This window comes from Balaenoptera musculus, chromosome 6 (assembly GCF_009873245.2).
Source record: "Balaenoptera musculus isolate JJ_BM4_2016_0621 chromosome 6, mBalMus1.pri.v3, whole genome shotgun sequence".
Classification (NCBI taxonomy): domain Eukaryota; kingdom Metazoa; phylum Chordata; class Mammalia; order Artiodactyla; family Balaenopteridae; genus Balaenoptera; species Balaenoptera musculus.
Window position 1 is genome coordinate 105,948,155 of NC_045790.1, and position 27,252 is coordinate 105,975,406.

General features: G+C 45.4%; 1 protein-coding gene across 6 annotated transcripts in view; it reads right to left on the bottom strand.

Moving 5' to 3' along the window:
- Positions 1-536: 536 nt before the first annotated feature.
- Positions 537-27,252, bottom strand: part of GOLGA1 (golgin A1) — a 54,607-nt gene continuing 27,891 nt past the window's right edge. For 5 of the 6 annotated variants that reach the window (XM_036856113.1, XM_036856110.1, XM_036856112.1 and 2 more), the window contains 11 exons: positions 23,965-24,060; positions 22,937-23,086; positions 22,280-22,375; positions 9,515-9,604; positions 8,582-8,684; positions 8,320-8,480; positions 7,796-7,942; positions 4,741-4,800; positions 4,006-4,176; positions 3,393-3,479; positions 537-2,807 (listed from right to left, as the gene is read on the bottom strand). In XM_036856113.1, the coding sequence (XP_036712008.1) occupies positions 2,727-2,807; positions 3,393-3,479; positions 4,006-4,176; positions 4,741-4,800; positions 7,796-7,942; positions 8,320-8,480; positions 8,582-8,684; positions 9,515-9,604; positions 22,280-22,375; positions 22,937-23,086; positions 23,965-24,060 (1,242 nt within the window). In that variant the 3' untranslated portion in view covers positions 537-2,726. Of the gene's footprint in view, positions 2,808-3,392; positions 3,480-4,005; positions 4,177-4,740; positions 4,801-7,251; positions 7,450-7,795; positions 7,943-8,319; positions 8,481-8,581; positions 8,685-9,514; positions 9,605-22,279; positions 22,376-22,936; positions 23,087-23,964; positions 24,061-27,252 lie in introns of those variants that run through there. The other variant, XM_036856114.1, reaches the window with a different exon arrangement.

Sequence of the window (27,252 nt, forward strand, 5' to 3'; positions counted from 1 at the left end):
TTTTGGGAGCGGGCTCAGATGGGCCCAGTCACCACCTCCTGACGCTGGGTTCGGCTGTTCGGCAGGAACACCGTGATGTTGTTTTCTTTAAAGGATTAAGAGCCAGAAACAGGTAGCAATCAGCCTACAGATATAAAAGGAACATTTTGTTCCCTGTAACCACTAACAATGGGCCTCTCTGAAGAGCAGAGATGCTTTTCTTTCCTTTTTAGCACATGTAACTGCAGTTTGCATTCTGTTAAAGGTAGGGACCCCATTCATGTCCCTGAAGCTCTTCCCAGTCATGTGGGCCTTGGAGACGGAGGTTGACCAAAGTGACAATCCTCCCAACTCCTCTGCAGAACCCCACCCTTCCTGGGAGGTGGGACTGGGCTGCTGGCTTCATTAAATTACATGTAATGTTTATTCACCCAAACCTAATCTGGGGAGGTGCTTCCTGAAAGACTAGTGTTCTACAGGCCTTGAACTTGGCCTTGGAGTTTTAAATGTGAGACACAATGTACTAAATTTAACAAGTTAAAGAAATACACAGTATATCAAGTAAATCCACTGCCTCTGGATTGAAGAGCTTTAATCAAAAAGTGTATTGCACCACAAGTGAATTTTCTACAGCAGTTTTAGATAATACAATCTCCCTATGTACAACATGGAGGGTGAGATCAAGATCCAATGCTTATATAAAGGACTATATATACTGTCTCTATCACAGAACGTTTTATACAAGTAAAAGTGCATCAAATCACTTAGAACATTTACTCCACTCTTCCTCTTAAAGCTGAAGGAAATTCAACGTGCAGGAGGAAAGCCTGATCAGAATGAATCCTCCCTGTGCAAGTACAGACTTAGTGAGGGGCCCCACAACGCCGCCTAAAATTGCCGGCGGACGTGGGTGGTGGGTGAGACCAGCTCAAGGGCTGGAGAAGCCAGGGGGGAGTCGGGCGGGGCTCCCACGGCTGTGTGGTAGTCACCTCTAGCAAGCCCTGAACTACCCAATCTTAGGGATTCTTTCCCGGAAGAGCTGGAAGAGCTACCTCCTATTCATCAAAATTATGGAACAGAAGGGACTCCTGTTTTGTGTCCCCACCAGATAAATGGAAAACAGCATTCTAAACACAGGTCAGGCATCTGCAGGGGGAGCCACAGGAGGAGGTAGGTAACCGGAGAATGGGTCACTTGGATGGCAGAGAGCCCAAGTTGGGACGAGGGTGATGCTGCCCTTGCTTGGTACTTCTAGGTCCACAGAACTGTCTTATGTTAACTGCAAATCCTTGTTTTCCTGTGAGAGATACTTTATGTATTTTAACCCTAAACATAGTTGAGAAACATAACTTTACATCATTGGATAACTAATGATAAATTTAGGAGCTCCAGTTATTCAGTTTTTTTATTTAACCAATAAAACTTTCATCAAACTATAACTCAATATATGGTTTCCTTTTAGATTTGATAGTGTGCCTTATCCAGGGCAAGCACTTTCCCTTTTCTTTATAATGATAACAAATACAAGTTTTTATCAGTTCCAGAGCCATTTGCATGCTATCAAGTACTGCAGCCAGCTAGGGGCTGCCTAGCAGCCCTACATGAATGTAGTGTCATCTTAAATATTTGGGGGTAGGGTGACAGGGAGAGACGGCTCCACTTACAAGGCACTCCACCCTCCAACGTTTTGGTCAAGCCTGGGGAGAGGGACAGCTGCTGCTTCCTTTGAATACAGCAGACTGTCCTTAGCAGTCTTAAGGACTGCTCAGTGTTACAACACAGAATTAAGAGCTAAACAAATGAAACACCACCACTGCTTCAGAGGGAAGCAGATGCCAAAGAATGCTAGTGACATTACAAAGGGACAGGGCTCCCAATCTTAGAAATAATTTCCTCTTGATGCTCTGATTTTCCTTTAGAACACCAGTTAAATGGATTTTATAATACAGAAGACATGTTTATAATAGCAAGGAACTTTAGCTATAAAAAATAGTTTAAAATGGTTTACCAGCAACCTATCCAAGACAAGTACATTCATTAAAAAGGCAATTGAGTGTATTTGGTACTAAGGATCTTTTTATACATTTGCTAGTTTTCTTCAGTAAAATGAGATACTGTCAGAAAGGTGCATATTCATTAATCCACACTGGCCCCAGAGTACCTTAAAGACGGACACATCTAAAGTTCTCGGTGGTCTAAGGAACAACATGAAATAATGTTTCCTTGGGAGGAAGGGTTAAAAAGCTTCTAACTCATCTGAACCCAAACATACTGAAAGGGAAAGGGAGTTTTTAAAGGCCGGCCTCAGTGAGTTGGCTCTTCGTGGCAGAAGTAGGTGGGTCTGGCCTGCTGGGCACCACTTTGAAGGGCTGTCTACGTCCAGTGTCATCACCACACGATGGATCAGCCGCCTCCTCTCTGACACATGCTGAGGGCTTCAGCTTTAAGTGCTCACCTTGAGAGAGCATTCAGGGGCAGATGGGTGCTGGCCAGAGCTGGGATTTTAGCAGCACTGTGGAAATGTGGGTAGTGCCAGGACCCTCTGGTGACCAGAACAACAGGATCAGCTACCTCCTGAGGTTCTTATCAGTCTGCAGGAGTGGGCCTTAAGTCTTGTAAACAATGTTCAGATGCTTGTACAAAATACTGCAGTTACAGTGATTAAAAACCCACCCAGACTGGTGTGTCAGTGTTCTTTTCACAGAAAAAGTGTCAGCCCTTGGAGGTTCATCCTTGGGTGGTGCCACCTAAGACCACGGTATCCGAGGGTTGGAGATGGACGGCCGGATGCTGCCCTTGGGAGCTGGCTTGGACCCAAACCACGACATCTGGGTTTGAAACAGAAAAGGCTCCTGAGATGAGAATCAGGACTAGGTGCGAAGCAGCTGAAAGAGCCCCTCCCCATCTGTGGGCCGCCGCCCCCGCCCTCCACACACCCAGACTCTGGCTGTGAGCAGAGCAGTGAAGACGATGCTTCTGGTAACCAGTGTGCAGGGCTGAAAGGCCCATCCTAAAGATGGGAGGGAGACAGGAGAAAAACCTGAGGTGACAAGAACAAGGGAGTGGAATTTAGGTAATGTTTCCTTAAAATGTTTTCTATTATAGCATTTATGCAGGTACTTTTTGAATATTTTTCATTTTTGAAAAAAGTCTGGGTGCTGGCCAGACCTGGGGCTGTTGATGAGGTGATACCAATGAAAGTGCTCTGGAGAAGAACACAAGGCCCTGTTAGTCAAGTACAGCAGAGACCTGTGGGCACAAAGCATGTCCTTGGTAAATACTACCCGAGTCCAGTTCATCAACCAAAAGCACCTTCCAAGCTAATGATGCAGCTGTGGGCTGGTCTCATACGCCAGGGTTGGGATGACTGACTACATTTTTTGGAAGGTGGACAGCAGACCAGGAAACGCTACCTTATACTCCAGGGTTTCTTTGAGCATGTTCTCCTCCTCTTGTGAAAAGTTCAGCAACACTGACACAGCTTTTATAAGATGAAAAGCCTGAAACAAAGCAAGGTTTGCTGCCATGGGCCTCGGTCAGTTAGCAGGCGGTCAGGGGGCTAAATGGCAGCATCTCCTGGTCCTGCTCCTCCTGTGCGCTCCGGGCTTGGTCAGCAAGGACCACGTAGAGGGTGGAGGTGGGCATTCTGAGGTCTGCTGGTTCTTTTCCTCCCCCACCTTTTACTTCGGGGACTGGCGAGACCACCAGGACGACCACCGCAGCTACCCGCTCTTCGGCAGGAGGCAGGACTGCTGGGCGGATTCAGTTCCCTGGACTCTGGCCTCAGCATCCGACCCACATCTCCTCCCAGGAGCCGGTTCCCTACTCGGCGCCCCCTGCCTGCTGCTCAACCGGCAGGTCAGTGCCCGCTGGAGAAATGACTGAGTGCTCACGGTGGTGGTCAAAGCGGCATGGGGGACAGAAAGAAAGAAATGGATTTGGTGGGAAGCCAGGCTGGGCTCGGACAAATGAACCAGGCCCTGGGGTGGAACTCAGTACCCAAAGGGCAACTCAAAAGCCCTTTACCTCAGATTCGCGACAGGACATGAATTTTAAAACCACATGTTTGAGGTACTCGAAGTTGATCTCGCGGGCATCAGTCAGGTCAGCGTTATTCGTGACAGAAGGGGCCATGTTCGGCATTTCAGGCCCAGGCTTCTCCCGGACTTCAAAAAGCTCGTTATCGGGTCTGATTTTCTGAAAAACCGATGGAAAGATATTACATCGAACCCTTCAAGACAGGTTTGAAAATCACAGGGGAGATTCACTTGGCCCTGGCTGTGATCACCTGCAGTTCTCTGCCACACCCTGCACAGAGTAGGGCGAAAAGGGCCCCATCTGGGAAGGAAGCACCAGCACCTGAAGAAGGTAGGGTGCTGGCTGAGAGGAGGGAGAGAGGTATGTGGGGAAGTTCAGGCATTTCCTTTACCCGTGTCAGGACTCGTCTCCTGGGGCAGTGAGCACCCAGCCAGGGCAGAGGCGCCGCTCTCCCACGTCTGGGCCTGGCCTCTACCATTCACACACAGCCACACCGTCACCTCACTGACCTCTCAGACAACACACAGGCTCAGAGAAAGAGGGCTCGTGCCGGGGGTCACAGAGCCACTTTCCAGAAGGACGTTCAAGGTGGCAGGGCCACTGTCCCACCAGCCTGACTTCCCAGAGACCTCTTGCAGTCCCCTGGGGGGAGGGGAGTGTCATCAGGCAGGAGGAGCACAGAGGCAGGAGGGCATGGGCAGTGGGGACAAGGGGGACACTCACCAGTTCCTTCTGCAGAGTCTTCTTGAGTTCCAGCATCCTCTGCTGCATCTGCTTTATGGTCTGAGGCAAAGCCCCACCCCCACAAAAGGCCATTCATTAAATGCACGTTTCAGCATCTTTAGAGTGCAAAGGACCACAGAGCAGACAGACAACCCCTTGGGTCCCCATACACCTGCCAGAAGCCCCTGCTTCATCTCCTGAGGAGCTTGAGCTGCCACACCTGCCGCCTCGGCCTCTCCCTCACGTGCTGCTGTGCACAGCCCTGCTCTCCAAGCCCCACCGCTGCCGCAGTGCTGTCCCACCCCTCCCCGCCTGGGGCCTTAGGACTGCTTCTGGCGCTCGCCTCCACAGGCGGCGTAGCCAGAAATGCCTCTGCACAGTATATTCTGCCCTTCAGAATGATGTTTATGTGCCATCATCCCCAAGCAGGATACTTGGGCCAAAATTTAGGATTCTCATCATCACCATTGATCTCCTGAAATACCATAATAATTTTTAACGCTTATTTTGAACAGTATTAAAGATCGTGTTTTTTCGGCACAACCCACCAACAATGGGTTTTATGTCTTTTATTTCTTTATTTTCCTTATTTATTTTTAGTGAGCTTAATTAGTATTATGGGCCTTAAATATAATTTATTACACATTCCATTAACCACCAGAAAGGCTGAACTGTTTTCCCAATGAAAAAATTTAATGTGTAATCAACATTACAGGGAAAACATTTTCAATAAAAATGTCTCCGAAATCTCACAACTTATCAAATGAGTTTCTACTGTGGACCTCTAGTCCACGCCACCATTCTTGCACTGAGCAGCTAGAATTCTGAATAGTAGTTTTCATTTATCAGAGTTTCCACAGCTTTATAGTTTTGCTAATTACAACTTCTAATGTGACAGTAACTCTAGGGGATGCCCCATGTCTTCTTGTGTAGCTGAGTTGCCTTTTTTTTGGCCACACTGCATGGCTTGCGGGATCTGAGTTCCCCGACCAGGGATTGAACCCGAGGCCATGGCAGAGCAAGCGCCAAGTCCTAAACACTGGACCGCCAGGGAACTCCCTGAGCTTCCATTTTCAAACAAAGCTGTAATAAGCTTTGTTGTCTCAAGAGCGGTATGGCCACGGCCCCCTGGGGACGAGAGGGCTGGGAAAGCGCCTCCAGCTCCTGTCACACTGCCTGCAACACCCCACTGACAAAATGGTAATGTTTCGTTCCAATTTGTATTCTCTGCTTGACCGTGAGGCTGGGCATTCCCCCAAAAGTACATTTGCTAGTTTATGTTACTTGATTTTCTAGGTTTTGACTCATTCATTAATTTATCCAATGAATACTGAGTCTCTACACCAGCCTAGGGGCTGCAGAAACAGCAGGGAAAAAAAAAAAAGAAAAAATGTCTGCCCTCAGGAGTGAACAGTGTCAATAAGCAAATATACAGTGTATCAGAAGGTATTAAGAGGCCTGGAGAAAAAAGAGCAAGGTGAGGGGACCGGGAGTTCTGTTGGTGAGGGCTGGCAGGGTAGCAGGAAGGCCTCACTGACAAAATGACACCATAAAGGAAGTGAGGGTAATTGGCAGAAGGATCTTCCAGACAGAAGGCTCAGCAAGTGCAAAGGCCCTGAGGCGGGAGGATGCTTGATATTCACAGAAAGGCAAGGCCACTGTGGCTGAGAGGGAATGCTGGGGGAGAGCAGAGGGTGCGGGGAAGGGGGCAGTAAGGAGCCAGACCACATAGGCTTTGTGGGCCACTGCAAGGACTTTGGCTTTTACGGGGACAGAGAGTCATCAGAGGGCCGGAACAGACAAGTGACAGGGAAACCAATTAGAAGCCCAACACCATCCTCTAGGGAAGATAGGATGGTCACCTGGTCTCCGGTGGTAGCAGTGGCAGGGATGAGAGGCAGCTCATTCCACGTACAGTTTGAAGGGAGAGCCAAGTGGATTCCCTAATGATTTGGATGTTGGTTGTGAAAGAAACAAAGGGGCCAAGGATGACTCCAAGGTTTTTGCCATTTACTGAGAGAGGAAAGATGGCAGTAGATGCTAGAGAGTGTGGTCAGTCTGAAGTCTGGTTCTGGATGTTTTAAATTTCAGGGGCCTTTCAGACACTGACATAGAGAAATAGGGTAGATACAGGAGTCTAGAGTTCACAGGAGCCGTCTGGATTTGAGGTATGGATGTGGTGCCAGCAGCACACAGGATGGGGGAGATCGCCAAGGATGTGAGTGTGATTTGGAGAAGCTGTCCAAGGGCTGGACCCAGGGACACACAGTGTGCACTCTTCTATATTTTATATTTCATGATAAGAGATTAAGAGCCCGTGTGTGTGTGTGTGTGTGTGTGTGTGTGTGTGTGTGTGTGGGTGTGTGTGTGAGTGAAAGGGGGAGACGGGCGGGGGTGAGGGGAGAGAAGGAATGACCACCTTTCTCCTTTGTTAAAGAGCAATCACACAATTTGGGGGCGGAATTTCAGGCCAGAGCACTGACTAGCCAGCACATTTAACTTCACAGTACATTTTAAAAACGAGGCTCAAACGAGACCCTGCATTTACAGGTGCAGAGGCCAGGCGGGGTTGGTGGAATCATGACATTTATTAAGCCTCTATCAAATACCAGAAAATTTACAGGAAGCTAACAAACAGTTTCATTTCATCCCCCAACCTCCCCCCCACAAAACCACTGAAAGGCAGGTATCACCGCTCTCATTTCACAGCTGTAGAAAAAAGTGCAGAGGTAAGGTGACTGGTCATAGGACCTAGCTGGCGATGGCAGAGGGGGCTGGGGACACTGAGACCTGCCACTGTTCCAGCTCTAATACTCCGGATACCATCTCCGGTGGGGGGTCGGGGAGGAGACTGCGTGAGTGTGGAAGGAAGAGGGCCGTGCAGGAGGTAAGCAGAAGAGGAGAACCAGGAAGAAGCCCTTGTGGTGGAAGAGGAAACACCTCCCCCAAGAGGGGCCCAGGGGCATCAGCACGACTCCTGAAGAACGGACTGGATGGTTTTAGGCACAAGGACAGGGAAAGGGACATAAATAGCTGAGGTAAAGAGCATCCTCACCTTATTTTTCTCTAGAAGTTGCTGCTCCAAGTCCTGCTTTTCCTTCTGTAGCTGCCCTAGATCCATGGCGGTCCCCATCTCACCATTTGGTATCCCCTCTGCAGCTGGAAGCTGGTACGTGGGGTCCTGCCCGGCCCTCGAGGTCACCTACAGGGTGGTGGCAGCACAGGACATGGTCAAGCGAAGCCACAGATCCCTAGGGAAGGGGGCCAGACTCGTTCCAAAGGTGACGACTGATGTGCTCCACCAGGCAGCTGGCCAGGAACCAGACTTAAACTATGGTGACCCCGTCACAGAGCCTGCTGGGGGGACAATTAACTTTCCATGCAAGGAGCCTGCTGGGAAGGAAGGGCTTCAGCACCTGAACGCTGACAGGTGTCGTCACATCAGATGGGCTCCTCAACACGCACAACCCCTCGCGGTGAGGCGCCCCCCCCCCCGTTGAAGAGGAAGCGGAGGCACAGGGAGGTGGCTGCCCAGCGCCGCCTCCACCAGCCCCAGGCGGCGGCTCAGGCGGGACTTACGTGAGGCTCGCTGACCGAGAGCACGGCGCCCTGCTCCTGGCCCCGCAGCCTCAGCAGGTCCTCCCGCGCGGCGGCCGCCTCCGACTCCTCGGCCCTCAGGCCCCTCAGGGCCTCCAGCTCACTCTGCAGCTGGCGCATCTGCAGCAGGGCAGAGTCGTGACCTAGGCCGGGCAGAGGGGGGTGAGCGCCATGACTGGGCCACCTCCGGGCAGGGGTCCGGGCGAGAACAGGTGAAGAGGCCCAGCCTCGGCACACTCCTCACCTTTCTTCAGCTGGAGAATCTCCTGCTCTTTCTGGAGAATCACTTCAGTTTTTTCCTGCAGACTCTGCTCCTTCTCACCTTCTATGGCGATCAGGTTAGCAGCCTCGGAGAGAAAAACCAACGCGAGAGAAGGTTGGTAGCAATAATCCCATCTTCCCTAAAGGAGTCTCCACTTTTCCACTACCCAGGGTCCTCCATGAATCCCTCCCTGAAGGCCACAGCCTAGAACATTCCCCAAGCTAACCTCTGCTCCTATAAACATGCACAACATGTTTATAGGGATCAGTTCTCCTCGGCAGGGGCCCTGCACAGGGGCAATCACCCTCACTGCCCCTCTGGCCTGTAGCGGGCCTACCAGAGACATGGCCATTCTGCCCAGCCTTCCTACAAGCTGTCAAAACCGTAACTTCCACATCCTGAGGGCCTGTGACGTGCCCAGCATTTGATACACATGACCTCATTATCATATTCTTGAAGGTGTGATTATCATAGGGTCTTTTCAGAGGCACCTCAGACAGATCTGTTAAGGACCGAACAAAGACCTAGAGCCAGTTACCTAGATCTGGGGCCTGACTCTTGGGTCTGTCCTCAGAGGAAGGCTTTTCCCACCCTTGCTGCTGAGAGCTCAACTGTACGTGGTCTCTGGGGCCTGCAGCCGGTGGTGGCCCACCTCACAGAATTAGAGCCCAGTAGTACCTGGTTATGGACTTTTCCCCAGGTGATGTTTATCACATTAACTATCGAAATTTTAAAAGGCCATCCTATGGGGTGAAGGTTTCTTTCTAACATCTTTCTCCCACCTTCCTAGAGACGTCAGGGAAATCAAACAGCTGACGACACTCCTGAGACCTGTGTCCACCCTCTGCCCTGGACAGACCGGGAGGTAGGTTGGGCCTGCCTGGGACTGAGGTGGAGGCATCACAGGGGGCCTACCTGTTGCTGGAACTCTTCCCTTTGCTTCCGCACCTCCTCCAGGGCTTGAGCCATTGCCACACTCACAATTTCTCTTTGGCTCCATTCTTCCTACAATCCAGAAAATGGGTAGGAGATTGAGTCCAGAACCTCAGTTCACCTTTTTTTAGCTGCACACTTCACATGACGCCCACAGAGGGAGGGCCGTCTTGCAGGGCCAGACGAACGTGTTTCCTGCTTCCCAAGGTTCCCAGGCTACTCTTTCGCTGCACTGCCTTCTGTTTGCCTCTGAGAACTATTCCTGTGGACAACCTACCAACCTCTGGGAACAGGCACACAGTGGAAGGTCGGTCGTCCCATAAACACACCAGCTAGTACTCAGGCCAAAGGCTAGGGGACCTAGACTCAAAGAGGTGGTCTAATGAAATCAACACAGAACAAGAAGACTCAGGCTGATGTGAATGGAGTAGCAGACTGGAGCAATCTGGTTACAGAAATGATAATAAGCAATTACTGAATTTTAATACAGGAAATGTCACAAATTCATCAAAATCATCCATATTACAGGAGAGAAAACTGAGGCTCTGAGAGGTTAAATAATTGCCTGAGGTCCTAGAGCTAGTAAGTGGCATGGCCACGTTTTAAGCCAGAGTCTGAGCTGAGCCAAGCCTTTGGCTGCTACACTCTACCGCCCAGTCTTTTCTACCACAAGCAGGGCTGCCCCACTGCATCCCCCCACCAGAGCACAGGGACTGCCTCCTGACAAACACGTCAGTCCTCTTCCCTGAGGCTGACGCCGGGCTTGCTGATCAACCCCCAGATGAATAATATGACTTCTCAGGTGCCTGCACACTGGTCAGGGACGTCTGCTGTTTATGTCTACCCAGAATCACCCCTTTTGGCGGGGATGTAAGAGCCTCATCACTGCTATTCCCCACTTCCACCCCAAAATTCTACATGCTTCTGGTAGGGCTACCAATAATGATGTCCCCATTCTGTGGCTACGAGAATAAGCATGTGATTCGGGCCTGGCCAATCACAGTAACTCATCCCCTTGGCCAACGTGATTTGCCCAAAGGATGGCTCTGTCACCCAAGATGAACCAATCAAATCCCTTTTTATATCAGAATCCTTTTTTATATGGTGAAGCTGAGAGGGAGATGCCCTCTTTCCCCTGGGGTTGCTAAGTTGGAATGATACCAGCTTGGAGCTGCTGATGTGATGTCCTCCCAACCTCTAGGACACAGTCTACATCATCGAGAAAAGCCAAGATGAGTTGGGTGACTGACAGGGCAAGAGACAGCATGACGCAGGCAGAGAAGAGATCTGAGGCCCCAGGTTGCAGTCGGACAAGTCTTTCTGGTTCAGTGAACTACTCAACTCCTCCTACGATATCTCCTTTTCCACTTACACCAGTCCAGGTGGGTTAATGGATGGAGACGTCAGACTCATGGCCAGTGCCATTCTGGCTCCTACTGGGGAGCGGTCAGAATTGACCTTCCGTGAGTCCACCTCTAGTAGACAAGGAAAATTGGTGCAGGAACTCAAGAGGCTGACAGTGGGACCTTGCACTACCCCAGACAATCCCCTTCATCGGGAGAAGCTCTGTTGGTACAGGAGAAGGAGCAAGAGATTTCAGGCTGAGTGGAGTTATGAAACCCTGGCCCTGCAAGCCCAGGTGGGGCGGGTGACAGGAATGTCGTGCCTCCACAGGAGCCTTTTCTGGGGAAGTTTAGAAGAGACGCTATGACTGCTGATGTCTTAAGAGGACAGGAGGCAGGCTGTGAGCGAGAAGGCAGGAAGCATGCCAGGAACTGTACTTGGTACTTTTCATCCATGGTCATGCTTGATCCCCAGGGTAATCCTCTTGAGGTCAAGGGTTATCATCTTCAGTTTGAGAAAAGGAAACTGGATTCCCTCAAGAATCAGCTAGCGAGGGGCCAGGGTGACACCCAGAACTGAGTCTACGTGGTTCTAGAGTCTCAGCTATTGCCACAGAGCCACACACGATCCAGGATTTGAGACTGACCAGCATAGCTTAGGTTCACTGCAGAAGCCAGCAGGCTACCCACGAGCACAGCCCTCTGCACCTGGGAATGATTTCCCCAGAGGGCTGTTTTGAAAACTATGGATCCAAACAAACAAACAAACAAAAAGTGTGCACCTAAAAATAGTGCTTCAAAATACCAGAAGCAAAGACTGACAGAACTAAAGGGAGAAAGAGACAAATCCATGATCATAGCTGAAGATCTAGCACCCCTCTCAGTAAGTGATGGAACAAATATACCAAAAAAGAAAAAAAAAAAAAAAATAGAAGACCTACAGAAGATTTGAACAATATATTAACGAACTTGATCTAATTAGCATTTATAGAATGCTCTCCCTACTAGCAGAATATATATTCTTTTCAAGTGCACTGAAATATTTACCAAGATAGGCTGGGTCTATAAACAAGTCTAAACAAACCTGTACTATAGGCTGAGTCATAAAACAAGTCTAAATAAATATCAAAGAACTGAAATCATTTAGAATATTATCTGACCATAATGGTATTAAACTAGAAATCCAAGATATTGAGAAAATTCGCTCAAACGTTTGAAAATTAACCACACTTCTAAATAGCCTGTGTGTGCTGGTTTTTAAGTTCTTGCCTCAGCCCACACCCACCCTTTCATATTCTGCTTTGTGATGCTGTGCCTGGTGATCTGCAAACCCTATTTCTCCCGGTCGGGCTCCATATTCATATACATACTCATCTCTGCCAACAGGGGGAGCTCCAGGGAGACTGGAAGGCAGGAGGAGGGAGAAAGACTTGCTCCTTTCCGTCAGCTTCCAGTTTCTGTGAGCAATGATGCTTGGCCCTGGCAGCTGCAATTTCTTCCCAAAGCAGCAGCTGCATCTACTCTGCAGTCTTCCCGACACTTGCGGCTGAATTCTTTCACTGCCCTATCCCCCAACAAACACACCAGCACCAACTGTACAGAGCCCCCTCCTCACAGGTCTGAGTTTCAAATCTGTGGGGCTCCTCTTCTTAATTCCTAAATAATTCCAACATCTTCACTTTGTTCCCTTAGTCCTAGGGTTGGAAGCTGTGTCCTGCAGTTGCTACCTTCATGGTATCTTTTAACTGTTTCAGTGCTGGAATAAAAACTTTACATTAGAACACAAATTCTCATTCAAATAACTGGGGTAGTTCCTCTCTCCTGACTGGACCGTGAATCACATGCTGTGGGGCAGATTTTCTGTTTCTTCTTGTGCACATACTTGCAATAATCACTGCCCTCCATTCTTCCCTCTACATCTTCCGTACTTCCATCTAGAATTTTCCTTCACCTGAAAGATGCTCTTTAGTACTTCCTTTAGTGCAAGTCTGTTAGTGCCTAATTCTTTGTGTTTTATTGGTTTTCTTTAGTGCTACTACAATGCTGTGTCTGGGTATGGATTTTAAAATTTATCCTGTTTGGATTTATAAGGATTCTTGTACCTGTACCCGTGACTTGAGAGCTTTCATCATTTTGAAAAATTCTCAGCCATTATCTCTTTAATGATTGCTTCTGTCTTATTTTTTCATTTCCTCTGGGCTTCTACTGACACATGATAAAACATCTCACAGTACCCTGTATGTCTTATTATCATCTCTTTTCTGCATTTTATTCTGCCCTTTCTTCCATTTCACTACTTCTCTCTTTAATTCTAATCTGCTGTTAAGCTCATTCACTGTTTTTTAAACAGCTTTACTGAAGTATAATTGGCGAATAATAAACTGCACATATTTAAAGTATGCAACTGATGAATTATGCTGAAACCATCACCAAAATAAAAATAGTGAAAATATCCATTACCCCAAAAAAGTTTCCTCATGCCCTTTTGTAATCTGCATTTTTACTTTCAGCTACTGCATTTTTCAGTTTTGGAATTCTAATTTGATTCCTTTTCTTTTTTTTTTTTAAATTTATTTATTTTATTTATTTTTGGCTGCATTGGGTCTTCGCTGCTGCATGCAGGCTTTCTCTAGTTGCGGCAAGCGGGGGCTACTCTTCGTTGCAGTGTGCGGGCTTCTCATTGTGGTGGCTTCTCTTGTTGCAGAGCATGGGCTCTAGGCACGCAGGATTCAGCAGTTGTGGCACGTGGGCTCAGCAGTTGTGGCACGTGGGCTCAGCAGCTGTGGCACATGGGCTTCAGTAGTTGTGGCTTGTGGGCTCTAGAGCGCAGGCTCAGTAGCTGTGGTGCATGGGCTTAGTTGCTCCTCGGCATGTGGGATCTTCCCGGATCAGGGATCGAACCCGTGTCCCCTACATTGGCAGGTGGATTCTTAACCACTGCGCCACCAGGGAAACCCTAATTAGATTCCTTTTCAAACTACTGTCTTCTATTATAATTTCCAAATCTCTGCTGAAATGTTCAATTTTGTCTTTTATATCCTTAAATGGAGTACGCACGGTAATATCTGAGCCTCCTAAAAGGTCTTCCTGCTTCTGTACTTGCCTCCTTTACAGAATAGTCTCCACATACAGCCAGAGTAATCCTTTTACTACAAAACTTCTCACGTCACTCCTCTGCTTAAAACCTCCAACTGCTTCCCCAATGACCTTCTATCATCCACCGCTCTCCCCCAGCCCACTGAGTGGCAGCTACAGCGGCCTTTGTGCTGTTCTCTGAACAAACCAAGCTTTTTTCTGCCTGAGGGTGTTTCTCTTTGCTATTTCTTCTGTCTGGAATATTCCTTCCCCAAACAACCGCATTGCTGTCCCCGTCTCGTTATTCAGACCTTTTGCTCAAATCTCAGTGACACCCTCCCTCGCCGCCATATATATATATATATTTAATTTTTTAATTTAATTTTTTTATACAGCAGGTTCTTATTAGTCATCAATTTTATACACATCAGTGTATACAGGTCAATCCCAATCACCCAATTCATCACAGCACCCCCCCACAACCGCGGCTTTCCCCCCTTGGTGTCCATACGCTTGTTCTCTACATCTGTGTCTCTATTTCTGCCCTGCAAACCAGTTCATCTGTACCATTTTTCTAGGTTCCACATACATGCGTTAATATACGATATTTGTTTTTCTCTTTCTGACTTACTTCACTCTGTATGACAGTCTCTAGATCCATCCACGTCTCAACAAGTGACCCAATTTCGTTTCTTTTTATGGCTGAGTAATATTCCATTGTATATATGTACCACATCTTCTTTATCCATTTGTCTGTCGATGGGCATTTAGGTTGCTTCCATGACCTGGCTATTGTAAATACTGCTGCAATGAACATTGGGGTGCATGTGTCTTTTTGAATTGTGGTTTTCTCTAGGTATATGCCCAGTAGTGGGATTGCTGGATCATATGGTAATTCTATTTTTAGTTTTTTAAGGAACCTCCATACTGTTCTCCACAGTGCTTGTATCAATTTACATTCCCACCAACAGTGCAAGAGGGTTCCCTTTTCTCCACACCCTCTCCAGCATTTGTTGTTTGTAGATTTTCTGATGAAGCCCATTCTAACTGGTGTGAGGTAATACCTCACTATAGTTTTGATTTGCATTTCTCTAATAATTAGTGATGTTGAGCAGCTTTTCATGTGCTTCTTGGCCATCTGTATGTCTTCTTTGGAGAAATGTCTATTTAGGTCTTCTGCCCAGTTTTGGATTGGGCTGTTTGTTTTTTTTTAAATTGAGCTGCATGAGCTGTTTATATATCTTGGAGATTAATCCTTTGTCCGTTGATTCGTTTGCAAATATTTTCTCCCATTCTGAGGGTTGTCTTTTCATCTCGTTCATGGTCTCCTTTGCTGTGCAAAAGCTTTGAAGTTTCATTAGGTCCCATTTGTTTATTATTGTTCTTATTTCCATTACTCTAGGAGGTGGATCAAAAAAGATCTTTCTGTGATTTATGTCAAAGAGTGTTCTTCCTATGTTTTCCTCTAAGAGTTTTATAGTGTCCGGTCTTACATTTAGGTCTCTAATCCATTTGGAGTTTATTTTTCTGTATGGTGTTAGGGAGTGTTCTTATTTCATTCTTTTACATGTAGCTGTCCAGTTTTCCCAGCACCACTTGTAGGAGAGATGGTCTTTTCTCCATTGTATATCCTTGCCTCCTTTGTCATAGATTAGTTGACCATAGGTGCATGGGTTTACCTCTGGGCTTTCTATCTTGTTCATTGATCTATGTTTCTGTTTTTGTGCCAGTACCATATTGTCTTGATTACTGTAGCTTTGTAGTATAGTCTGAAGTCAGGGAGTCTGATTCCTCCAGCTCCACTTTTTTCCCTCAAGATTGCTTTGGCTATTCGGGGTCTTTTGTGCCTCCATACAAATTTTAAGATTTTTTGTTCTAGTTCCGTAAAAAATGCCATTGGTAATTTGATAGGGATTGCATTGAATCTGTAGATTGCTTTGGGCAGTATAGTCATTTTCACAATATTGATTCTTCCAATCCAAGAGCATGGTATATCTCTCCATCTGTTGGTATCATCTTTAATTTCTTTCATCAGTGTCTTATAGTTTTCTGCATACAGGTCTTTTGTCTCCCTAGGTAGGTTTATTCCTAGGTATTTTATTCTTTTTGTTGCAGTGGTAAATGGGAGTGTTTCCTTAATTTCTCTTTCAGATTTTTCATCATTAGTGTATAGGAATGCAAGAGATTTCTGTGCATTAATTTTGTATCCTGCAACTTTACCAAATTCATTGATTAGCTCTAGTAGTTTTCTGGTGGCATCTTTAGGATTCTCTATGTATAGTATCATGTCATCTGCAAACAGTGACAGTTTTACTTCTTCTTTTCCAATTTGTATTCCTTTTATTTCTTTTTCTTCTCTGATTGCCGTGGCTAGAACTTCCAAAACTATGTTGAATAATAGTGGTGAGAGTGGACATCCTTGTCTTGTTCCTGATCTTAGAGGAAATGCTTTCAGTTTTTCACCATTGAAAATGATGTTTGCTGTGGGTTTGTCGTATATGGCCTTTATTATGTTGAGGTAGGTTCCCTCTATGCCCACTTCCTGGAGAGTTTTTATCATAAATGGGTGTTGAATTTTGTCAAAAGCTTTTTCTGCATCTATTGTGATGATCATATGGTTTTTATTCTTCAATTTGTTAATATGGTGTATCACATTGATTGATTTGCGTATACTGAAGAATCCTTGCATCCCTGGGATAAATCCCACTTGATCATGGTGTATGATCCTTTTAATGTGTTGTTGGATTCTGTTTGCTAGTATTTTGTTGAGGATTTTTGCATCTATATTCATCAGTGATATTGGTCTGTAATTTTCTTGTTTTGTAGTATCTTTGTCTGGTTCTGGTATCAGGGTGATGGTGGCCTCATAGAATGAGTTTGGGAGTGTTCTTTCCTCTGCAATTTTTTCGAAGAGTTTGAGAAGGATGGGTGTTAGCTCTTCTCTAAATGTTTGATAGAATTCACCTGTGAAGCCATCTGATCCTGGACTTTTGTTTGTTGGAAGATTTTTAATCACAGTTTCAATTTCATTACTTGTGATTGGTCTGTTTATATTTTCTGTTTCTTCCTGGTTCAGTCCTGGAAGGTTATGCCTTCCTAAGAATTTGTCCATTTCTTCCAGGTTGTCCATTTTATTGGCATAGAGTTGCTGGTAGTAGTCTTTTAGGATGCTTTATATTTCTGCAGTGCCTGTTGTAAATTCTCCTTTTTCATTTCTAATTTTATTGATTTGAGTCCTCTCCCTCTTTTTCTTGATGAGTCTTGCTAATGGTTTATCAATTTTGTTTATCTTCTCAAAGAACCAGCTTTTAGTTTTATTGATCTTTGCTACTGTTTTCTTTGTTTCTATTTCATTTATTTCTGCTCTGATCTTGATGATTTCTTTCCTTCTGCTAACTTTGGGTTTTGTTTGTTCTTCTTTCTCTAGTTCCTTTAGGTGTAAGGTTAGATTGTTTATTTGAGATTTTTCTTGTTTCCTGAGGTAGGCTTGTATAGCTATAAACTTCCCTCTTAGAACTGCTTTTGCTGCATCCCATAGCTTTTGGATTGTCGTGTTTTCATTGTCATTTGTCTCTAGGTATTTTTTGATTTCCTCTTTGATTTCTTCAGTGATCTCTTGGTTATTTAGTAACGTATTGTTTAGCCTCCATGTGTTTGTGTTTTTTACGTTTTTTCCCCTGTAATTCATTTTTAATCTCATAGCGTTGTGGTCAGAAAAGATGCTTGATATGATTTTAATTTTCTTAAATTTACTGAGGCTTGATTTGTGACCCAAGATGTGATCTATCCTGGAGAATGTTCTGTGTGCACTTAAGAAGAAAGTGTAATCTGCTGTTTTAGGATGGAATGTCCTATAAATAGCAATTAAATCTGGTCTGTTGTGTCATTTAAAGCTTCTGTTTCCTTATTTATTTTCATTTTGGATGATCTGTCCATTGGTGTTAGTGAGGTGTTAAAGTCCCCCACTATTATTGTGTTACTGTCGATTTCCTCTTTTACAGCTGTTAGCAGTTGCCTTATGTATTGAGGTGCTCCTATGTTGGGTGCATATATATTTATAATTGTTATATCTTCTTCTTGGATTGATTCCTTGATCATTAGGTAGTGTCCTTCCTTGTCTCTTGTAACATTCTTTATTTTAAAATCTATTTTGTCTGATATGAGTATTGCTACTCCAGCTTTCTTTTGATTTCCATTTGCATGGAATATCTTTTTCCATCCCCTCACTTTCAGTCTGTATGTGTCCCTAGGTCTGAAGTGGGTCTCCTGTAGACAGCATATAGATGGGTCTTGTTTTTGTATCCATTCAGCAAGCCTGTGTCTTTTGGTTGGAGCATTTAATCCATTCATGTTTCAGGTAATTATTGATATGTATGTTCCTATGACCATTTTCTTAATTGTTTTGGGTTTGTTTTTGTAGGTCCTTTTCTTCTCTTGTGTTTCCCCCTTAGAGAAGTTCCTTTAGCATTTGTTGTAGAGCTGGTTTGGTGGTGCTGAATTCTCTTAGCTTTTGCTTGTCTGTAAAGCTTTCTTTTTAAAATTAATTAATTAATTAATTAATTTTTTGCTGTGTTGGGTCCTCGTTTCTGTGCGAGGGTTTTCTCCAGTTGCAGCAAGCGGGGGCCACTCTTCATCGCGGTGCGCAGGCCTCTCACTGTCGCGGCCTCTCGTTGCGGAGAACAGCTCCAGACGCACAGGCTCAGTAGTTGTGGCTCATGGGCCCAACTGCTCCGCAGCATGTGGGATCCTCCCAGACCAGGGCTCGAACCCGTGTCCCCTGCATTGGCAGGCAGATTCTCAACCACTGCGCCACCAGGGAAGCCCTGTAAAGCTTTTGATTTCTCCATCGAATCTGAATGAGATCCTTGCCGGGTAATCTCAGTTGTAGGTTCTTCCCTTTCATCACTTTAAGTATATCATGTCACTCCCTTCTGGCTTGTAGAGTTTCTGCTGAGAAATCAGCTGTTAACCTTATGGGAGTTCCCTTGTATGTTATTTGTCGTTTTTCCCTTGCTGGTTTCAATAATTTTTCTTTGTCTTTAATTTTTGCCAATTTGATTACTGTGTGTCTCGGTGTGTTTCTCCTTGGGTTTACCCTGTACGGACTCGCTGCACTTCCTGGACTTGGGTGGTTATTTCCTTTCCCATGTTAGGGAAGTTTTCGACTATAATCTCTTCAAATATTTTCTCTGGTTCCTTCTCTCTCTCTTCTCCTTCTGGGACCCCTATAATGCGAATGTGTTTGCGTTTAATGTTGTCCCAGAGGTCTCTTAGGCTGTCTTCATTTCTTTTCATTCTTTTTTCTTTAGTCTGTTCTGCAGCAGTGAATTCCACCATTCTGTCTTCCAGGTCACTTATCCGTTCTTCTGCCTCAGTTATTCTGCTATTGATTCCTTCTAGTGTAGTTTTCATTTCAGTTATTGTATTGCTTATCTCTATTTGTTCTTTAATTCTTCTAGATCTTTGTTAAACATTTCTTGCATCTTCTAGATCTTTGCCTCCACTGTTTTTCTGAGGTCCTGGATCATCTTCACTAGCATTATTCTGAATTCTTTTTCTGGAAGGTTGCCTATCCACTTCATTTAGTTGTTTTTCTGGTGTTTTATCTTGTTCCTTCATCTGGTACATAGCCCTCTGCCTTTTCATCTTGTCTTTCTGTGAATGTGGTTTTTGTTCCACAGGCTGCAGGACTGTAGTTCTTCTTGTTTCTGCTATCTGCCCTCTGGTGGATGAGGCTATCTAAGAGGCTTCTGCAGGTTTCCTGATGGGAGGGACTGGTGGTGGGTAGAGCTGACTGTTGCTCTGGTGGGCAGAGCTCAGTAAAACTTTAATCTGCTTGACTGCTGATGGGTGGGGCTGGGTTCCCTCCCTGTTAGTTGTTTGGCCTGAGGCAACCCAACACTGGAGCCTACCCGGCTCTTTGGTGGGGCTAATGGTGGACTCTGGGAGGGCTCATGCCAAGGAGTACTTCCCAGAACTTCTGCTGCCAGTGTTCTTGTCCCCACGGTGAGCCACAGCCACCCCCCGCCTCTGCAGGAGACCCTCCAACAGTAGCAGGTAGGCCTGGTTCAGTCTCCCCTGGGGTCACTGCTCCTTCCCCTGGGTCCGATGTGCACACTACTTTGTGTGTGCCCTGCAAGAGTGGAGTCTCTGTTTCCCCCAGTCCTGTCGAAGTCCTGCAATCAAATCCCACTAGGCTTCAAAGTCTGATTCTCTAGGAATTCCTCCTCTCGTTGCCTGACCCCCAGGTTGGAAAGCCTGACGTGGGGCTCAGAACCTTCACTCCAGTGGGTGGACTTCTGTGGTATAAGTGTTCTCCAGTCTGTGAGTCACCCACCCAGCAGTTATGGGATTTGATTTTATTGTGATTGCGCCCCTCCTACCGTCTCATTGTGGCTTCTCCTTTGTCTTTGGATGTGGGGTATCTTTTTTGGTGAGTTCCAGTGTCTTCCTGTCAATGATTGTTCAGCAGCTACTTGTGATTCTGGTGTTCTCACAAGAGGGAGTGAGAGCATGTCCTTCTACTCCACCATCCTGGTTCCCGTATTCGCCTCCATATTTAAAAGAGCCCTTTCCTCCCTCCTCTCTGTCCTTTTCTGTGCTTTATTGTCTTCATAGCATTTATAACTATTTATCAAGTGTTTACTGTCTCGATGAATGGATAAAGAAGATGTGGTAAATATACAATGGAATATTACTCAGCCATAAAAAGGAACAAAATTGGGCTTCCCTGGTGGCGCAGTGGTTGAGAATCTGCCTGCCAATGCAGGGGACACGGGTTCGAGCCCTGGTCTGGGAAGATCCCACATGCCGCGGAGCAACTGGGCCTGTGAGCCACAACTACTGAGCCTGAGCGTCTGGAGCCTCTGCTCCGCAACAAGAGAGGCCGCGATAGTGACAGGCCCACGCACCGCGATGAAGAGTGGCCCCCACTCGCCACAACTGGAGAAAGCCCTCACACAGAAACGAAGACCCAACACAGCCAAAAATAAACATAATAAATAAATAATAAATAAAAATTAAAAAAAAAAAAAAAAAAGGAACAAAATTGGATCATTTGTAGAGACGTGGAGGATCTAGAGACTGTCATACAGAGTGAAGTAAGTCAGAAAGAGAAAAACAAATATCGTATGTTAACGCATATGTGTGGAACCTAGAAAAATGGTACAGATGAACCAGTTTGCAGGGCAGAAGTAGAGACACAGATGTAGAGAACAAACGTATGGACACCAAGGGGGGAAAGTGGCAAGGTGGGGGTGGTGGTGTGATGAATTGGGAGATTGGGATTGACATGTATACACTGATGTGTATAAAACTGATGACTAATAAGAACATGCTGTATAAAAAATAAATAAAATAAAATTCAAAAAAAAAATGTTTACTGTCTCTAGTTACAAGCTCCACAGGTTGGGGGAGGGGGAAAGATTTTGTCTGTTTTGCTCATTGTCACATCCCAGCACCTACAATGGGGCCTACAGGTACTCAAATGTTTGTTGAAGGAATGCATGAAGAAATATTTGACTCCAAAGTCCATGCTTTCCATGATATGGCACTACTGCACTAGCACCTACATAGCTTAGCAGAGACTACTGTTAGCTGACTCAGTGCAGGCCTCAGCTATGCATGTTCTCTGAGAAGATCTCTGCCAAAGGATCCATAAGATCTTTGTGTCATGACCACAGCTGGGCAAGTTCTGCAAAGATCCATCATCTAAGGGCTGCTATGAAAGGGGACAGGGGAGCCTGGAGGCCTATAAGAAAGTGGCAGACTCCTTCCCCTGAATCCAGTTATGTCCCGGGAATGAAGGTGGCAGCATCTGATCAAAGCCCCAAGTTCTCAGAAGGGAACAGGAAACAATAAAGCAGGTTGTTTTTTCTTCATTTCTGTACCTGCTCCCTGATACAAACAAACAAATAACGCCCTCGTGATGTTTTAAGGCCCTGCTTTACTGGCCTCACTGGAAATCAGTGACAGTGATGCCTTGACAGCATTACTGTCAGGCAGCTGTTGACAAGGACAGAGAGGAAGGGCTGGGCCTCTGTGGTGGAGTGAAAAGTCAGAGCAGCACCACCTCTAACTATGGAACCTGGACAAATTACTTACACTCAGAACCTCGACGACATTAAGTGCGAAATGAGCACAACTCTCCCTATGTCCTTGATCACTGAGAGGACTTAACGAGGTGACAATTTGTTGCAAACGCCTAGCAGAACTTTGAACAAATGCTAGTTCCATTCCTTCTCTAAGTATAGAACATTCACTTGGCCACTCCAAATACACGCATGAAAGACATGATACTTTTGTGAAACTGATTCAGTTAGATAAATACCTTCAGCTTCTTTAATTCAAGCTGGTGATGTTGTAAAGAATGTTCACATTCATTCTTACTTTCTTTAAGGCCTGCATTTTCTTGCTCCAGCTCTCTCTGCAAATTGAGAAAAGTATGTATAAAAGAAAAGGTCTTTACCATATTTCCCCGGAGCACAGTCCTATCTCTTTGACATGGAACCTTTAAAAATGCCCCCCTTCCTTTTGTTGCCACTGGAGGGGTGGGAGATGAGAATGGGGATTGGAGTCAGGAAGGGAGAGTCACCTGACACACTCCTCACAAGAAGAACTAAGGCACTTGATTCTGAAGCCTATGGAACAAGGAGGGGGACCAGGGAAGGGAGAGGCCATTAAGGATGAACAGTATACATTTTAGAAAGGCAGCGGGAAGCAGCTGATGGGACTGGTCAGGAAGCACCAGGAAGTCCATGTGCAGCCCAAGGAAAAAGAAAACCCATTTGTTCAGGGTTTTTATAAAAAGCAGCCTTTTAACAACCAGTCTCATGAGCAGGTGTTTTGTTGAAAGATAAAAACTGTTCCAAAAAGTGGTTCCCTACTTCAGAGGAGGGCTGGTCTTCTTCCCATCAAACAACTTGGCAGCCTAGCCACAGGTGAACGTGGTGCTCCCGTGCCCGGCCCCTCTCCTTTCCTCACTCACCACCTTCCGCTCCGCGGCCGCATGGTCGGCCGCCCGAGCTCTCTCCAGGGCAGAGAGCTGGGCCTCCAGCGTGTGGATCTGCTCTGTGCACTGCTGCTCCAGAGCGAGGACCTGCTGCTGCGCACAGCTGCTCTCCTTGTTTGCGGAGGCCTGAGGGGGTAGCAGAGGACAGTTATTCGTGGTGACAACGGGGGCTTTATTCTGTCCCTCAGTGACCCAAAGATGAGTGTCCAATAGAAACAACTCTCTTTCCTGACCTCCAGCCTGGGTGCCACTGAGGTCCCCTGGCCTGCTCAGGAGCTGGAATCTGGGATTGGTCTTGGTGCTTAGGGGACAGCTCTGGGCACCAGCCAGTCCTAAGACACAGCCCTCCTTCACTCTACTCAGTGCTGCCCTCTATGGCTGAGGCTTTTCCCTGGGGAGGCACATAACACAGTGATGAAGAACAAGGGCTTTGACCTAGGAAGCATGTGGGTTCAGCCATTTACTAGGTGGGAGACCTTGGGCTAGTGATCTGGTCGCCTTTCTGAGCCTGCTTCCTCTGGAGAAAAAGGATAACAGTACAGGCTCTTAGGTCTGTTGCAAGGACTAAATGAAAATAAATGCAGAGTACTTAGCAGACACGGCAAACAGGCAACAAATGCCGTTTTTATTTCTCTAGTTTCAAGCTCAATACCTGACCTGGCGCTGTGACTACCGGCCAAGCCCTTGCCATCTTCTCCCCAGAGCCTGGAGCTGTTCTCCACAGCCCCGGCTGCAAGGTGAGGTTTGACCGCCAGTGGAGACACCACCTCTAACAGTCCCAGAACTAGGCTGGGCCGTCTAGCCCGTCACTATCTCTCTGGGTAACTCAGACCCTCTAGCAGGTCCCGACTCCCTCTACCTGCGCTGGCTATTTGCCCACAACTGTATCTAAGGTCAGGTCCAGATACCATTCCAGAATTTGGGAGTGAGTTTGTGGACCTACAAAGGAATAAAGGGAAAAAGCATCAAGGGCCTAGAACACAGCAGTCACAATACCCACTTACAAGCTCCTGAATCTGAGCTTCCTGAGCTGTCACAACGTCACTGCTCTGTTTTAGCTTCTCCTCAGATGCCTGCAGGCTCTGCTCTAGTTCTTTCACCTGAGGGGGGAAAGAGAAGCACCCTTTCGTTCAAAAGAAGCTGAGTAGCAACAAAATGGCTTTTAAAATCAAATCTATTTAAATCATAAAACAGGTTCATTAAGGAAAAATTTTTACTTACAAAAAAAGAAAGATGCTCATAAGCCTACCATTATAAAACACTATCATTTTAATATAGTTTCTTACAGGCTATTTTTATGACTTTTCTTTCTTTCTTTTATTTCAACTTCGTATACAATTCTAGTAAAACTTTGTATTTTTCCTCCTTGCTCAAATTTCCTTCTGTTTCCATGCAGTCTTCAGACCTTAGATTATTTCCTTAAAAGGATGTTTCATAATTTCCTGAACCTCTGCCTACTGTTTTCCATTTTGCACATAAAATAATGCAGCAGTTGACATCTTCATGCAAAAATTGTTGATCTGGTTTGAATCACTTGATTAGGACAGATTCCCAGAAGTGGGATTACTGCTCATGATACAAACTTGGGTTTCCCTCATCCGACAATTACTGATCCAGTCTGACTGTGCGCTTGGCACTGCACTAGGACACGAGGCCAGCACAGTGGACAGGATGACACACTGCCTAGCACTGAGCTACACATGGCTCTTCAATATGGCCTTTTCATCTGACTCAAGCTAACTTTGCCAGTTTCTCTTTTAAAGTCTTCTTGTTTGCTGAATAAGGTTTGCCCTGGGGGAACTTTATTATTAAAACATAAGCTCATGGAAGGTTGCAGCTTTGTCAAGGAGAGGTAGGTACCAAACGAGAAAAAGAGTATTTTTAGGTCTCATGGTTCCTCATGTATGTTCATATGTAAGTTTTAACTGAAACAACCCCATGAGAACAGTGTGAGTACTTCCACAGAGAAGAATAGTAATGTTACTTGCTCATGATCACAAATTTTATTAGTGGTAGGGCCACGACTGAAACCTAGCTTTTATTTATTTATTTATTTTTTAAATAGGTCTTTATTGGAGTATACTTGCTTCACAGTACTGTGTTAGTTTCTGTTGTACACCAAAGTGGATCAGCCATATGCATACACATGTCCCCATATCCCCTCCCTCTTGAGCCTCCCTCCCACCCTCCCTATCCCAGCCCTCTAGGGCACCGCAAAGCACTGAGCTGATCTCCCTGTGCTATGCTGCTGCTTCCCACTAGCTAACTGCTTTATATTCAGTAGTGTATATTTGTCGATGCTACTCTCACTTTGCCCCATCTTCCCCCTCCCACCCCATGTCCTCAAGTCCATTCCCTATGTTTACATCTTTATTCCTGCCCTGCAACGAGGTTCATCAGTACGTTTTTTTTTTTAGATTCCATATATATGCGTTAGCATACGGCATTTGTTTTTCTCTTTCTGACTTACTTCACTCTGTATGACAGACTCTAGGTCCATCCACCTCACTACAAATAACTCAATTTCGTTTCTTTTTATGGCTAATATTCCATTGTATATATGTGCCACGTCTTCTTTATCCATTCATCTGTCGATGGACATTTAGGTTGGTTCCGTGTCCTGGCTATTGTAAATAGTGCTGCAATGAACACTGTGGTACAAGTCTCTTTTTGAATTACAGTTTTCTCAGGGTATATGCCTAGTAGTGGGATTGCTGGGTCATATGGTAGTTCTATTTTTAGTTTTTTAAGGAACCTCCATACTGTTCTCCATAGTGGCTGTATCAATTTATATTCCCACCAACAGTGCAGGAGGGTTCCCTTTTCTCCACACCCTCTCCAGCATTTACTGTTTCTAGATTTTTTGATAATGGCCACTCTGACCAGCAGGAGGTGATACCTCATTGTAGTTCTGATTTGCATTTCTCTAATAATTAGTGATGTTGAGCATCTTTTCATAGGCCTCTTGGCCATCTGTATGTCTTCCTTGGTGAAATGTCTATTTAGGTCTTCCGCCCATTTTTTAATTGGACTGTTTGTTTTTTTGATATTGAGCTCCACGAGCTGTTTGTATATTTTGGAGATTAATCTTTTGTCTGTTGTTTCATTTGCAAATATTTTCTCCCATTCTGAGGGTTGTCTTTTTGTCTTGTTTATGGTGAAACCTAGCTTTTTGAACTCCTGGGTTCAGTAAATATCTATGCAAGTTCCAGTTTGCAGGCAGAACTCAAGAAAGATTCAGATCCTCAAAAGGTTAGGCACAGAGTTATTATATGACCCAGCAACTCTAATCCTAGGAATATACCCAAGAGAAATGAAAGTATAAGCCCACACAAAAACCTTGTTCATACATTAATGTTCGCTGTAGCATTATTCACAACTACCACAAGGTGGAAACAACCCAAATGTCCATGGACAAATGAATGGATAAACAAAATGTGATATATGTACAATGGAATAAAAGTCTTAAAAAGGCTTATTCAGCCTTAAAAAGGAGTGAAATTCTGAAACATGCTATAATGTGAATGAACCCTGAAGACATTATGCCAAGTGAAATAAGCCAGACACAAAAAGACAAATACCATATGATTCCACTAATATGAGGTACCTAGATCATCAAATTCATAGAAACAGAAAGTAGAATGGTGGTTGCCAGGGGCTGGGGAGAGGAGAGAATGGGGAGTTACTGTTTTAATTGGCACAGAGTTTCTGTTTGAGAAGATGAAAAAGTTCTAGAAATGGATGGTGGTGATGGTTGCATAACAACGTGAATGTACTTTATGCCAGTGTACACCTAGAAATGGTTGAAATGGTAAATTTTATGTTATGTGTATTTTACCACAATAAAAAAATGGATATTCAGAAACAGAACTGAATTATAATAAAACAAAGCTGTATTTAGAGAAAAATATAGCTTTATATATATTTATCAAGAAACAAGAAAGATTTAAAAAATAAGCTAAGCATTTGCTATGGTCTGAATATTTGTGTCCCTCCAAAATTCATATATTGAAATCCTAATATCTGACATGATGGTGTTAGGATGTGAGGTGTCTGGGAGGTACTTAGGTTATGAGGGTGGAGCCATCATGAATGGGATTAGTGTTCTTATAAGAGGCCCCACAGAGATCCCTTGCTACTTCTACCACTTCACACTCATTAAACTGGCAAGAAGGCTGAGAAATGCCAATGCTAGAAAAGACAAAGATGCAGCGATAGGAACTCTCATGCATGCTGGGAGAGCAGAGTCAGGTGCAGGCCTTCTGGGAACATTCCTGTCCTACTGAGTCACA